Here is a 13,811-nt window from a genome sequence, read left to right as displayed (position 1 = left end):
GTGGAAAACTGAACATCAGTTCAGTTGGTTATGGGTTCAACCTACACAGCTTAGAGGAAGCTGCCCAGTTTGAAGTGATTCAGCCCCAGGCTTTTTGACTGTCTGTACTTAGCCTGTGAGTCTAAGTTGAGGTAGTTTGTTTGCTGATAATATTAAGGAAGAAATTTAAAAAACAGTTTTGAAATGATGTACTGAATATTTGTGGCTGTCTTTATCACTCTCAAAGTTTGAAAATGTTATTTAGAGTGGATTTCAGTGTGATTCAGTCCAGGAATATTAAATTTTTTTTCAGTCTAGATATGGTTAGTTGTGAACTGTTTTGTTTTTTTTTTTTTGCTTGTTTGTTTTCCCCCCTCTACTTAAGTGTACTTAAGAGAGTGACTGCTTAAATTTTCAGTAATGGAAGGTAATTTGGTACAAGGCCCTTTTAAGGGTATTGGAATCACTAAGCAGTTTAGAAGATTTAGGTGGGGTATATGATAAACATCATCTGTGTGCTAGGCTAACACAGAGGAAAATATTAAATATCAGGGGTGAAATCCTGGTTCCAGTGAAGTCAATGAAAGTTTTGCTGTTCACTTGAGTAGGGCCAGGATTTTGCACTAGTTGATGCCTCTTTCATGATCAGTATAAGGGAGTAGTAACTCTAGGGGTGGCTGCGAAGCCCCTAAAGTCCCTTCGGCCCTTGCTGTCTTTGGCCCGTCACCCCTTCAGTCTTTCCTGCCATTCCTTGATGTTATGTTTTTATATACGAGGGAGGCTGTCCCAGGGCTTCCCAAGCTGCTCTCTCTAACAAGCATCAGGAGCTTGTGATTCTCACCTTAAGGTATGACTCCAATCCACCCCTATACCATGCCTCATGCCTTGCAGGTGTTGTCATTGCTTGATGTTCACTAGTATTTACTCAGCCCTATTCCGGGATCTCAACACACTTCAGCTTTTCTATTAGGCTCCTGGACCCTCTCTGGTCATGCACACTAATCCCCTCCTGGGCACTGGACTCTTCTGGTTCTCCCTGCCTTTCATGTCTCTAGTCCTCCCCCCCAGGCACTGGACTCTCCCATACTCAACCCCTCTAGGCTAACCCATTAGGTCTTTCTCTGTCTCTCTCTCTGTCTCTTCTCCCCCCATACCCCAGCTCTCAGGTTCATATCATACCCCTCAGGTCTCTGTCTTTCTCTCTAAATCTTACCCCCAAGCTCAGAGGTTCAGGCAGAAGCCCTGCTGCAAGCCTAGTGTCAGGAACACCACTGCTTTTGGCTCCCGGGCTACACTGTCTGACCAGGCCATGGGTTTATAACCCACCAGCCCTCTCCTGGTCAGATGATGCACTCATTAGCTCCCTCCTCCACCTACCAGCTGCTTTGCATGCTGCCCCTCTTCTTAGAGACAGGCACCTCCAGTGCTGTGTCATAATCAGAAACACTGATTCAGTTTGTATGTTTTAAGACATATGGTTTGTTTAATTCAGAACTGTAGATGTTTCCAGTTTCCTTTATACCCTTAGATCCTGCTGTAGAAACCTTGGGGAAATTATGGATTTTTGCTTCAGAACTGTTGACCTGTTTGCCAGAGAGGTCAACAGATTCGTGGAAGATATTTAAATGGAATAGGCTAGTAGTTCTCAACCTTTTTTGGACCAGGACCCACTTGTAAACATCGATGGCCAGTCCTGACCCAGTGTCCCTCACTCTCGACTCACTGCCCTGCTGCCCCCAGGCCCCCAGTGTGTGGGGTAGAGAGGGATGTGGAGCAGGGGGGAGAGGGGAGAAGCTTGGAACTGTGCCAGCCTGCAAGGGAAAAACCATGGTTTCCCATGTTTTTCTCATTTTCTTGAAGAATAATCCATTTTTAAAGTAACCCTTTGATAAATTTTTGAGACTCGCTTTTTGGGTCATGACCCACGGGTTGAGAAACCCTGGAATAGGCTACTTTTGATTGACGTGCACAATATGCCCTCAATCCATTTAGTCCTAATTATTCCACTATTACCATGTGGTCTGTGTAATTGGCATGCCTTTTTATTTCTGCACATCTTTGAGTAGTCATCATCTACGTTGCTATATGAAGTAGATCAGGCTACTAGACATGAGTAAGCAAAGTATGTTTTACTTTGGTGGTTTCAGGAGTCTTCTCAGGAGCCTGCTTCAGTAGAGACTAAATGAAGGCTGAATAAGTACCTCCTCATGTGGTCCAGTATTTTTATCTATATAAAGTTTTTTGCAGACTTGGATATTCTGGACATTTTGGCCCATCTGTAAATATTAGTTGATAAATAGTTTATAACAATATGACCCACCTCTACGTAGAATCAAAGCAGAATGAAGGCTGCATTTCCCAAAGAGCAGACCAGGGAAGAAATTGTGCTTGTCCAGTAGCTTCCACTGATCAGGAAGAAGGATCCAAGTTGTATGTGACATGAAGTTCCCCAAACACATGGAAAATCAACTACACAGGCCAAAATTCTGGCAGAGAAGATTCTAGCATTAGCCCTTGTCATATCTTTTTCCCTCCCAATCTGCCCCCACCCCCACTAAAATATCCCAAATCCCAGGTAGATGGAAACTGCGAGTCTAAATGTACTGATTTTACAGTTTTCTGTGTAAATGTGTGTAGGGGGAAAACAATTTACAAGATTAGCCAGGGGAAAGTGCAAAATCTTCAGTTCAGTTTTGTATTCTCTTCCTCTGCTTTGTGTTTCATTAAACAACCATGAGCTCCCAAGGTGTCTCAGTGGGTCTTGGAACATTTCTAACAAGCCTGACAGCTGATGGACACTTTAGAAGCAAAACTGCCTTTTTCCTGCAGAGATGGAAGCCTTAATCATTCTTTGCCCTGAGATTCAAATATGTCAGCTGCAGAAACTCATATCAAGAACAGAGTAAAAAATTGAACAAACCAAACCAAAATATTTTTCTCAAAGTCTAAGGATAATAATGAAGGATAAAGGAGAGGACAATGTTATAACACCTATGCAGTGTCTCATTTATTTTCTTCAGTTTGAACATTGTTAATTCAGAGTCTGTTGATTGTTTACTTGAGTATGTAGGTCACACTCTCAGTCAATTAACTACACTTGCATATCACTTGAGAAGGGAGAATTTAAAAATAATATTCTGTTACTGATAGTAAGTAGGGCTGTGCAAAACTTCGGTTGCTGATTCTATCTGGAGGAGATTCGACCCGATTCAGCGCCTGAATCTCCAAATGGAATCAGGAGACCCATTAATCTCTCCAAATCGGGCCGAATTGCCTCAGAATTGAAGGGTGCAGATGGAGTGTCCCATAGGAGCGGGGGGGGGGGGGGTCCACGCGCTTGGTGGTGGACCCGGAAGTGGACCCAAAGTACTTCTGGTCCACCTCCAGGTCCATTGCAGAGTGTGTGGGGGACCCCCCCCCCAGCGACTGGTGCCTCCTGGGCCTGGGGAGGCACCCGGGGTACCCCTGCAGCTGATAGCTGAGCTGGCAGGAGACATGGGGGGCTCCCCCATATGCTTGGCAGCAGACCTGGAATTGGACTGGAAGTACTTGTCCATTTCTGAGTCTGCCACCAAGCGCATGGGGGACCTTCCCACACTCCCATGGGATGTGCCATCTGCCCCACCATCTCAGCATTCATGAGCCATGCCTGGTACCTCGAGGTACATATAAAAAACATATGAAGTTGTGTCTATGGCTATGGTAGATAGGATAACTTCTCTATTTTCTTTGTTTTCCAAAACAACTAAAACTCTTGTTTTTAAGGATAAGTTTAGTCACAAAATTCATCCCATGTTCTCTTCAACCTCAGCAGTATGAGCCCATACCGTGCATCAGTTGGGTTAGTTGCTGTAGCAACACAATTAAAACCATATTTTGGAAGAGAGAAATGCTAGCCTGTTTCTCAGGGAATGTGCCCTTCCTTCTATCCTTCCTCATTCACATTGAAATATTGACTTAATTAGAATCAGGGAAATTATGTTTCAAGACCCTCTTTCAATTTGAGTACTGTGTGTAACTTCTATGAATCCTTCTTAACTAAAGCAATTGCTTTGTGTTGCTGAACAGTAGCATAATGAAGTAGGGGATTAAAAAAAGAAGTGCCTGTGCTTCCACATTGCCTGCTGCTGAGTTTCTGGCAGTGCAGCGAGTTATGCTGCCCTGCTCATGTGCTGCTTTGCCCAGGGTACTCATCACATTATGCCTGTCACAGAATAATTATATTATTACATGTTAATGCTTCTAATAGTTTCTTTCCAACAGACTTTTGACATGAAAATATTTTCCAGATATTCAGTTGGGCCTTGATCCTGCACAATAGAATCAATGGGAGTATAGCCTCTTGCCTCAATGGAAGCAGAATAAGTTATAAGCAGGGATCCTGGTTTTCTATTTCCCATGGAAAACCAGAGAAAATGGTGGATTTTTCCCTTTACTGAAGGAAAACACGAATTTCTCATTTTAACAGAGTAACCCACGGATTTTGCAGTTTTTCAAAGAGCTCTCTGCAGACTGGCAGTGTTACAGCCTGCAAGGAGCTGGTGGGGAGCAGGAGGAGGGAGGTCAGGCAGGGGGTGCCATGTGCATGGCCATTCAGGTGGCCACCCAGCAGCCTGAAGAGCAGCTCCCGCAGCTAAGTGGAGGGTGGGGATTGAGGCCCCCATAGGGAGGGAGGGAGTTGGGCAGGGCTGGGGCTGCTGCCCAGCTCGGGGGTGCATGGGGCTTGGAGCCCAGGGCTGGCGTGCGCAGCCTCAGGGCCCTGGCAGGGGTGGAACAGGGCCGTGGGCAGGTCATCCTGCCCTGGTGCCCTCACCCCTCACCCAGGGTCTCTGCAGCCCAGCACCCAGCCTGATCCAACTGTTCCCTAAGCCCAAGCTGGGCCTGCACCCACTTGCTAGCTGCCCACCCAGGGGGCACCACCTCCACAGAAGTGATTAAACTGCAGAAATGGCCAATTTTTATCATGTGTACAAGCACCCCTTGAAACTTGTATTTTTGGTGAATGAAGAGGTGAAGTAAAAAACCCAACTTAATTTTAGATCCTCATTGAGCTTGCAGGAATATAAACTGAACCCATGTGATAAGGAGTCACTAAATGGGATATCACAATGCCATTTATAGGGAGATGAGCTGTACTTTTACTGAAGGGCTGCTTATATCTCACTATAAACACAACTTCAATATTGCTTTTAATTTAATCTACTGAAATGGAATGAGTTGGCATTAAAGGGGAAGCTATACAAATAACTTAATAAGTTTAGCACAGCATGGTCTGACACTAAAATGTTAAGTAATGAAGTTTGGGAATAATATGAACAGCTTGACTCTTCCCTGACTATTACTTAAGTGTTTGAAGTGGCTAAAATGAAGTATGTTGGAGGTAATGAAAGCCACACAGGATAAAATAAAGGCATAACGTAAGGGCTCTGTAGCTTTTTATCAGCAAAGTAAAAATAGAAAGTACTGCCCACTAGTAGCTATCATATCACAATCTTTTGAAGATGATAACAATGACTGATTTCTGGTATTGTAGTCCTGCTCCCAATTAATTAAATATAAAAACTCAAATGGCATACATTACAGTACTTATAAAATCAAGCCATAATCTTTGCAACAAGAAACAACAATGCATTATTATTTATTGTGCTCTATAGCTTTCTGAGGGGGGAGAGTCCTACAGTTTTAATTCAGACAAAATCCCCATCAGCTATGAGACTGGGATCGCTTGCATATGTATTCTATATTTAAAGTGGCGTGTGTGTAGGGGTTTACTTTAGAATCCAGAGTCCTGTGTTAGTACAGTAACTGGGAATGAATGGGAAAAAATACAGCTTCGAAGCTGAAACAGGCTTTGATCCTACTATTTGGTTCAACTTCAGCTGAAGAGCTGAAAAGTTTATTCTTTTTTTCCATGTCATTTGATGACTGTAGCTCCTGCCTGCCTCTTTATTGAAAGTATTTTATTTTACCAACAGGATGCATAATCCTTTTTTAAACCATTATATTGACTATATATATTTTTATTTCTTTTCAATGTTTTCAGAACTGCATGTTCCAGTAGCTTTCCTGGAATGCCCAAATCATCATGCATTTTCAAAATCTAACCAAACAAGTGACCTTTCTCAGTTTGGGAGAAGGAAAGAAAGGACAAATTTTGCCCATCTGTGGCGCTGGTGGAACCAAACCAATAATGCACAGCTGTAAGTTAATACTTTTGTATCACTGTGTTATTGATATTTGTACATGTTTCATGATACATTCTTACAACAGGCAGTGAAGCAAGTCATGGAAAAAATTTAGAAATCCAGCACTGTCCCACCAAGAAATGTACTTACATGTTGATCAGCGCTGGAATACCAGAGCTTGTATGTGCTATTTAGGGTTTGTTTGGTTTTTTTATCTCCCTTAACAAATAGATAGGTAAACTGAACCAGACATAGGTTGTGTATTGAAGCCAGTGGGTGCCAAACATTTTGGCAGGAATACTAAAAATAAGCCCAACCTCCACCCTGAATGCTATGCCAATCCCCTTCCCCTGCCTGATCTGCTACCCTGCCCTATCTGCTGCCCTGCTGCCTGTCCTGTCCCTGATCTGCCACATGCGACACACAAGGGCTGCTAGTGCCACTTGTGGCATGTGCTCCACAGCTTGGCTGTCCTGATCTAAATTATCTATAATTTTTAAAGTCATCCTCCCCTTTTTCTTATTATGAGGTGCATATGTATTGAATCACTATGAAGGTGCTTAGTGCTTAATAGATGGAATGATAATTAAATAGGTGAATCTGGCCAAATGTAACTATAACATAGCTTTTTAAATAATATTTTTTGAGGTTTTTTATTGCTTTCCACTCCAATTTTGCAGCTAATTCTTTGCAAACTGTTGTAGTAATAGATAAATGCCTGAACAGTTCTATTACTTCCCAGTCAAAACCTGCCCAAATATTTTTATTTTATTATTAACTGATTTATGGAGGGTCATTTATTGCCATCTGTAGCAAGTGCCTGTCCCAGTGGTGGCTGCTCAGCCCTTGCCAACCAGGCTCCCCTTGGGGGCCCTCTTCCCTTTACTTTCCTGCCACACCTTGATGTTATTAATTTCTGATAAAAGGGAGGCTGCCACAGGGCTTCCCAAGCCTGATCCTACTTTTAGGTCCACAGTTATTTGTGGTCATTGCCTTAAAGGCTTCTGTGAGCTCCATCCTCCTCAATACACACGTCCATGCCTCACAGGTGATCTACAGACATACGTCCCTCATGGGCTATGGGTTCCAAGCTCTAGTCCTTGCCCCTCCTAGACTCAAGACCTCTGGGCTCTCTAGCTCTTCTGACCTCTGGGCTCTGGCTCTTTGGCCCTACGCTCTGCCCTCTTGCAGGCCCTGGGGACTGGAGCTTTCCTCAGTGCACCCTAGTCTCCCCTGGGCACAGGACCCTCCTGGTGCCCCCTACCCCTCCTGCCACCCTCCAGGTACCGGACCTTTTCCCAAGTGCCTAGTCCTTCCTGGGCTCAAGCTCTCTCTGTGGGCCTCAGGCCCCTCTCTTCCTCTGGCTGTTCTCTCTCACTCTTTCTGGGCCAGTTGAGACTTCCATACCTCTCTGTCAGTCCCTTCCTCAACCACCAGCTTTCATCGGCAGCCCTCTCGGGCCATTACTTCCATCCTCAGACTTATCTGTTCCAAGACCTGTTTCGCCCCTCTCCAGCACCAGGCCCCTGGCCCATGTTCCCAGGCCTATCTGTTCTAAGGCCTGCTTTGCCCCCCTTGGGTGCTGCTCTACTTGCTAGCTGACCTTGGGCACCTTGGCCCTCTACTCTCTGCTGCCCTCCTCTAGGTTATGGGCTGTCCCACTCCTGTTCACAAGCCTATCTGTTCCAAGGCCTGGCCTGCTCAGCGAGTATCTTGGGAGCCCTGCTGCCAGGAGCTCCTCTCTCAGTGGTACTCAGGGGTAGACCCCTGACCAGCTTGGGCCCCGAGTTTTATGTGCCACAAGCCCAGCCTGGTCAGCTGACTCCCTAATCAGCCTCTGCCCCACTGCGAGCTGCTTCTCCCTCAGCCCCTTGCTTAGTGACAGATTCACCAAGCGCCCTGTCACACCATCCCTGTAATATTTTCTGGAGGTCCTGGTCAGAACTTTCTTTAGGTGTTCAGCGCCATAACTGTGTGAGCAGAACTAAGACGTGTCAATTGTTTTCAGCCTCCAATTTAAGTAAAGTAATTTCTAATGATAGTATAGGTTTGTTACCAGACTTATAGCATCATCACCAAGCAGGGTTACCATGGTTTGGATGTCTTAACTTTGTTTCCATTACTTAAGATGTTTTCATTTTATTAAAGTTTTCACCTTTACTCTGAATTTCCTGGGTTAGCAATGCTTGTTTTTGCAGTGATTACAATAATATTTTTACCCTTAAGTTCCTGAAATTTATACTTAGCAATAACTCCATCTTAACCAAATATTTTTAAGTTTTTGGTTTGGAAACTAAGTTCAAAAAAATCTTTTAAAGCAACAAAAGCAGATTTAATGAAAAGCTTTGTTTTAGCCAACTTAAACAATATGCCAGAATTATATTCATTGGAAAATAGGGCAATTATTTTCTTTAATTTTAGTTTCTTGTAGCTCCTTTTTCTTTTAGTAGAAAGGCAGCAGCACTTTTCTTATAATAGATATTGTTCTCACTTTTTTAGGCATCAGATGCCAGCTCAACTTGAACACAAGAATGACTTTAAAGCTCAAGACCTTTCTGTCATCATCAAAGCATATGTGCTAGTGACATCCTTAACACCATTACGGGCATTTATTCATTCAAATGCTACTGTCTGCCATTCCTCCAAAAGGAAACAGTTTTCTGTCAAGGTAAAACTCTTCTTTTATTGATAAATCTAGGTACCACATCATATAATCCTCTTTAGATGATGGGACATCTGGCTCAGTGACCTGAGAGATCACTTCGTATGTCCCCAAAGCCAAATACTTTGCTTGCTTTTTTCTCCTCCTTTGTTAGTTGTTCTTATTGGACACTATTGCTGCTCATTGTTGTTCTTATTGGATACAGTTAAAAAAAGAGCAGTTCACATAGGAAGTGAAAAAACTATTATGCACAGTGTAGTTATCACATGGAGACAGTTTTTCTGGATTACTCATTTCAGTTCCAGTTTTTGGCACTGTGGTATGAGAGCATGTTCAGTGGTGTTCTTATGCTGTAACACACAGCTATATGAGTGCTGTAATGCTGGAGGTTTTTCTTGGTTGGTGTTGATTCCACGATTAAAGAAAAGTGCCATGGTGCTTCCATATTTTGTTTAGATACTGTGGAGCTGCATTTCCTGGGAGAGGTCATCAGAAGCCTTGAAACTCAGGTAAATGATCTCTAAGCTGTAGTATAGGGGCACCTGTTCACACCACGGGCTTTAATCCTCATTAAATTAAATAGGTTTATAAAATTCTAACTTGTTTATTTTGGAGCGTTGCATTTGCGTTTACATGCACTAGGTTTTCAAACAAATTAAGCCTTGGAGCATCTCATCTGTGTTTACACACATTAGGTTTTCAAACGAATTAAGACAGGTCCCTGGCCATTGCCACAGGAGAGTGGGATGGTCCAGTGCTGCCCCCCAGCCCAGGGCCCCCACCCACCCCACGCCCATGCCCTGCCATGCAGCTGTGGAAGCAGGGAGTCGGCAAACAAGAAAAAAAAAGAAAAAGCCACACAACAAAAATAAAAGGGGAAGCAATTCACAAGTGAAAGCAATTTGAAGGTGTGAACTACAAAAAATTAACACTGACATCTGGTGTACAAAGGGCTCATTACACTTCTTTGAGTGCCTTTGTGGTTGCCCGCAACGAATCCATGGATGCTACATTATAATTCCCGGCGAGCCAACTTAAACTACGTCCAAGGAGTTTTAGTTTAATGCACAGGAAAGACTTTTAAATATCGGGAAATCCTGCTCGTACACACAGACATGCAGTTGCAGTGCACGAAAGGGCAAAAATCATGGTGTGTACATGAGCCCTAGGTCTTCTGTGAGCCACCCTAATGATTCTAAGTTTTATGAGGACAGATGCTTTAGAAGTGTCTAAATGTTTAGATTTTGTTACCTCAAGGTAGCTAGACTTCACACAGTCGACCTGCCCCCCGCCCCCTTCCAACGATCAATCTGGGCCAGTAGGCACATGCTAACTTATGGGTACCTCTCTCCTGTTTTGTTCTGCTTAACGAGCAGCAATGGTGTCTAATAACAACTAACAAAAGATGATAAAAATGCAAGCAACAACATTTGTAACACAGCTGATGCTCATGAAGAGGCTGAAGACCTATTGCTATGTGTCACAGGAGGAACTCCAGAGTGGCAGGGTATTTTCTTCAGATCTTCTCTGGAATAGCAAAATTCCCACCTCTCCATTTGTGGGTCAGGGAACATTTCATGTTCTATGCCCAAAGGAAGATAAAAATAGCCTGGCCAAGTCTCTTGTGCAGGGGGCAGGACTTGGTTCTGAATTCACATGAGTGCCAATACCACTAGAAAATGTGAGAATCCTGGGCTGATAATGCTAAGAACTTGAATGATCTTGGAGCCTGTGAAGGGTTGTGTGTGCATGTGCGCGTGTGTGCATTGTTTTTGTTTAATTTTATGGTTTACATGTATGGAAACCATCTAACAGAATTTTGTCACTTCAAAACTTCTGCATCCACTGAGCTTAGTTTCATTTTATGCTTATTAAAAATATTACAGGCATCCAGTATTATCACTATAATTTCTTAAGTAGCTGCTAGTTTTGAGGATAATAATCATTAGTAATTGTGGCACAGCACTCTAGAAAATAATCACCGCTGAGAGAAGTCTGTGAGAAAGGGCGCCAGCCACCACTTACAGAACATTCTGGCAGCAGAAGCAGCAATAAAAGTGATAGATAGAAATAGCAGCACAATATACAGTCGCTCCAATCTGGTTACTGCGCCTGTGGTACTATATTTTCCACACTTTGAGACAGAGTTGTCAGAATAGCAAGAATTATACAAAAAACAGAAAAGCGCTTCTATAGTGATGTTGATTTAAATTCAAATTAACAAAATGATGGAAAACAGGATGTATAAGGCTGCCTCTAAGTATAAACAATGTACTGTATATAGAGCTTGAGAAGTCAGAAAGTCTCCAAGATATAATCAGTACAAGTAAAAGGGGCATCTGGATATGTCTATATTCATCTTTCTAGGCACACACACACCCTTACCAGAGTATGTGAACATGTGTATAAAACACACAGGTACTGTGGGAGGTCAGTAGATGTGATCAGCCAGTATTTATGGAAAATAAATAAATGAATTTAGACTGAATCCCATGAGCCATCATACCATGTGGAAGACCTTGAAACAGACAGTTCATTTGGGAAAAATATATTGGGAAATTAAAGATATAATTTAAAGATACTGTTCTTCCTGTCCATAAATTAGTGATTCTCTTTTGCAGTGATCTTCATGCATATTGCAAATACATTTCATGCAGTATTCAGCCAGTGCTAGCTGCAGGGAGCCAGAGTGAAGGCAGTAAAGCTACTGCCATCTGAGGAATTTTGGTCCAAAACATTTCTATTAACTTCAGCTATGCATTTTTTTAGATTAGGATTTCTGTGAATTATCTCTGATGTGAATGAAGAAAAAACTGCATGTTTCATACTCTACCTACTCTAACCTGTCAATAGCTGATAATGGTAGAATGGATCTTCAGAAGTCTGTTTGTCATAATTCCCATGATATCAAGAGGCATAATGACACAGCTGGGCACCCAGGGCAGCTGCCACCCACAGGGCAGCTTCTAGTTGCTGCTGCATCATGCAATAGCAATAGCAATTGCTTTTGTGCCTTCCCACTCCTCCCTGCCAAGTCAGCAGCAAGGGGGGTTGCTCCAGTCACTGCCTCCCCCTCTCGCCTCCCCAGTTATGCCACTGTTAATATTAGGAACTGAGCATGCAAACAACAGGAGACTCTGGCCTGGAGAAAAATTGCTGGCATTGTTATTTGAAATGTCTTTCTCCCCTAGAAGAGATGAGTATACTCACTTATTTAAAACTTTAATATAGATATTAGGGCGTTAGTTTTTTGCATTGTATTACTGCCTTTTGAATAATGTTGCAAAGTACAACATACCTACTCCACAGAAATAAAGATTCACTGATTAGCAAGTTTGGAACTACTTTTAGTTCATTACTGGAATGGACTTGCTCTAGCAGTGGAGTTAATGTACTACAAATTGCCTATTACTGTTTACAGTAACACCTGGCCTTATGTGTACAAATTTTTTTTACTACATGTGGTACATAATATGTTTTTGAGAGCTGAAAAATCCCTGACATTTATTAAGTACGCAGTGGATCAGAAGAGATATCTACGGAGTTAAAATGTAGAGAGTGAAGCACTATTGCACGGCTTCTGTAAGATTTCTTAACAAAAAATTAATTATTGAAAATTATTCTTGCAAATCACATTTACTTAATTTGATGATAGTGACTGGGGTTTAGAATGATTCTCTAAACCATCTGTGCTAAAAAAGAAGAAAAAATTAGAAAGCTACCACAATGACAATTACATGTTATATGTATTAAGGACAGTTCGTCCTTAAGGACAGTCAGTCCCCAGTCAGTGTGTATAATATTTCCCATTATGCATGCACAGTGAGCAGAGAATTAACCCCTAAATGTTTTTCTGTTTGGTATGAGTGCTGGCATGTGAACCATTTGTCACTAGCACATTACTTTTTTGATTGGCAGGCCGTGTATCCTGAATCCTTTCCTTTCTTCCCCTCGTCAGCTCCCCCCACCCCAAACCTTCAAAGGGAGACAGATTCCTATTCCTATCAAGTACTGCTTTATGCTATCTTGTACAGTACTTAACAAATATGTACATTAGCACTTTCGTGCTCTAGAGAAGTACCCCCCCCCCCCCCCACTGCTATTTAAGACCCTGATTGTGTCTGCTAGGTAACCAGAGTTACAGGATTTTGAATTCTGGCAACACTTAAGAAGTGTATTGTGTTAATAAAGACTTAAAAAAAAAAAGATTCTATTCACAGAGTTCAAAGAATTAGATTAATTTATATCAGTGTTAGGTGCAACAGAGCTTCCTGGGGGTAATTATTGATTTCTATTTTATTATATTTTTTGTGCTTCAGATTCTATTATTTTTTGTGCTGCAGATGCTTCTATTAAAAATACTGTTCACAGGTGAATTTCGGATCACGCAGTGAGCTATATTATTAAAGTTAAGTCCTGTAGCATAATAAGGGCATGGTATAAACTACTATGATCTCCCATGGAAACTCATATCTTGTGCATTGGAAGATTTTTACAAAATACTTTTTAAAGTTAAGATGGGTGCAAAACCCAGGAACAGGGTGCTGCCAGAAAATACACATTTTAATCTGGTTTTGGTTTGTTAATGCTGTTCACTGTGAAAATCAGATTGCTATACTGCCCTCAAGTGGTATCTTCTGATATTGCCTCAATTATATTTAGTGTAAAACAGAGAATACCTGTAAGCAAAAAGCAGAAGTTTTAACACGATAGAAATGTTCAGGATCTTTTCCTTTTACATTAATTTATCATCATTTTATCCTTAAAGCAGCAAGGGGGAAGAGGACCCAGCCAGCTTTTGTGTTAATGTTTTTCCAGCAGGATGAAATAAAATAACTCTGTGTTGGGGGGGGTAGGTCCACTTCAGTACTCTCTGTCCGAAACATCCATTCTCCATTCTGCTATTGTCAGAGATGGGACACTGGTCTAACTGGACCATTGGTTTGACCCAGTTTGGCACTTCTATGTTCACTTACGTACCTAAT

General features: G+C 42.2%; 1 protein-coding gene across 3 annotated transcripts in view; it reads left to right on the top strand.

The window, feature by feature from the left end:
- The window catches only part of CPED1 (cadherin like and PC-esterase domain containing 1), a 244,612-nt gene that overhangs the window by 57,928 nt on the left and 172,873 nt on the right, over window positions 1-13,811 (top strand). For all 3 annotated transcript variants that reach the window (XR_002091674.2, XM_014601008.3, XM_019492042.2), the window contains exons 5-6: window positions 6,023-6,179; window positions 8,664-8,832. Coding sequence is in view for 2 of the 3 variants with exons in the window: in XM_014601008.3 (XP_014456494.1) it covers window positions 6,023-6,179; window positions 8,664-8,832 (326 nt within the window). In the remaining variant the exon portion in view is untranslated. The remainder of the gene's footprint in view (window positions 1-6,022; window positions 6,180-8,663; window positions 8,833-13,811) is intronic.

Source organism: Alligator mississippiensis, chromosome 4 (assembly GCF_030867095.1).
Source record: "Alligator mississippiensis isolate rAllMis1 chromosome 4, rAllMis1, whole genome shotgun sequence".
NCBI lineage: Eukaryota > Metazoa > Chordata > Crocodylia > Alligatoridae > Alligator > Alligator mississippiensis.
The sequence above is the reverse complement of the archived record's forward strand: the minus strand, read 5'-3'. Positions and strand labels throughout refer to the sequence as shown.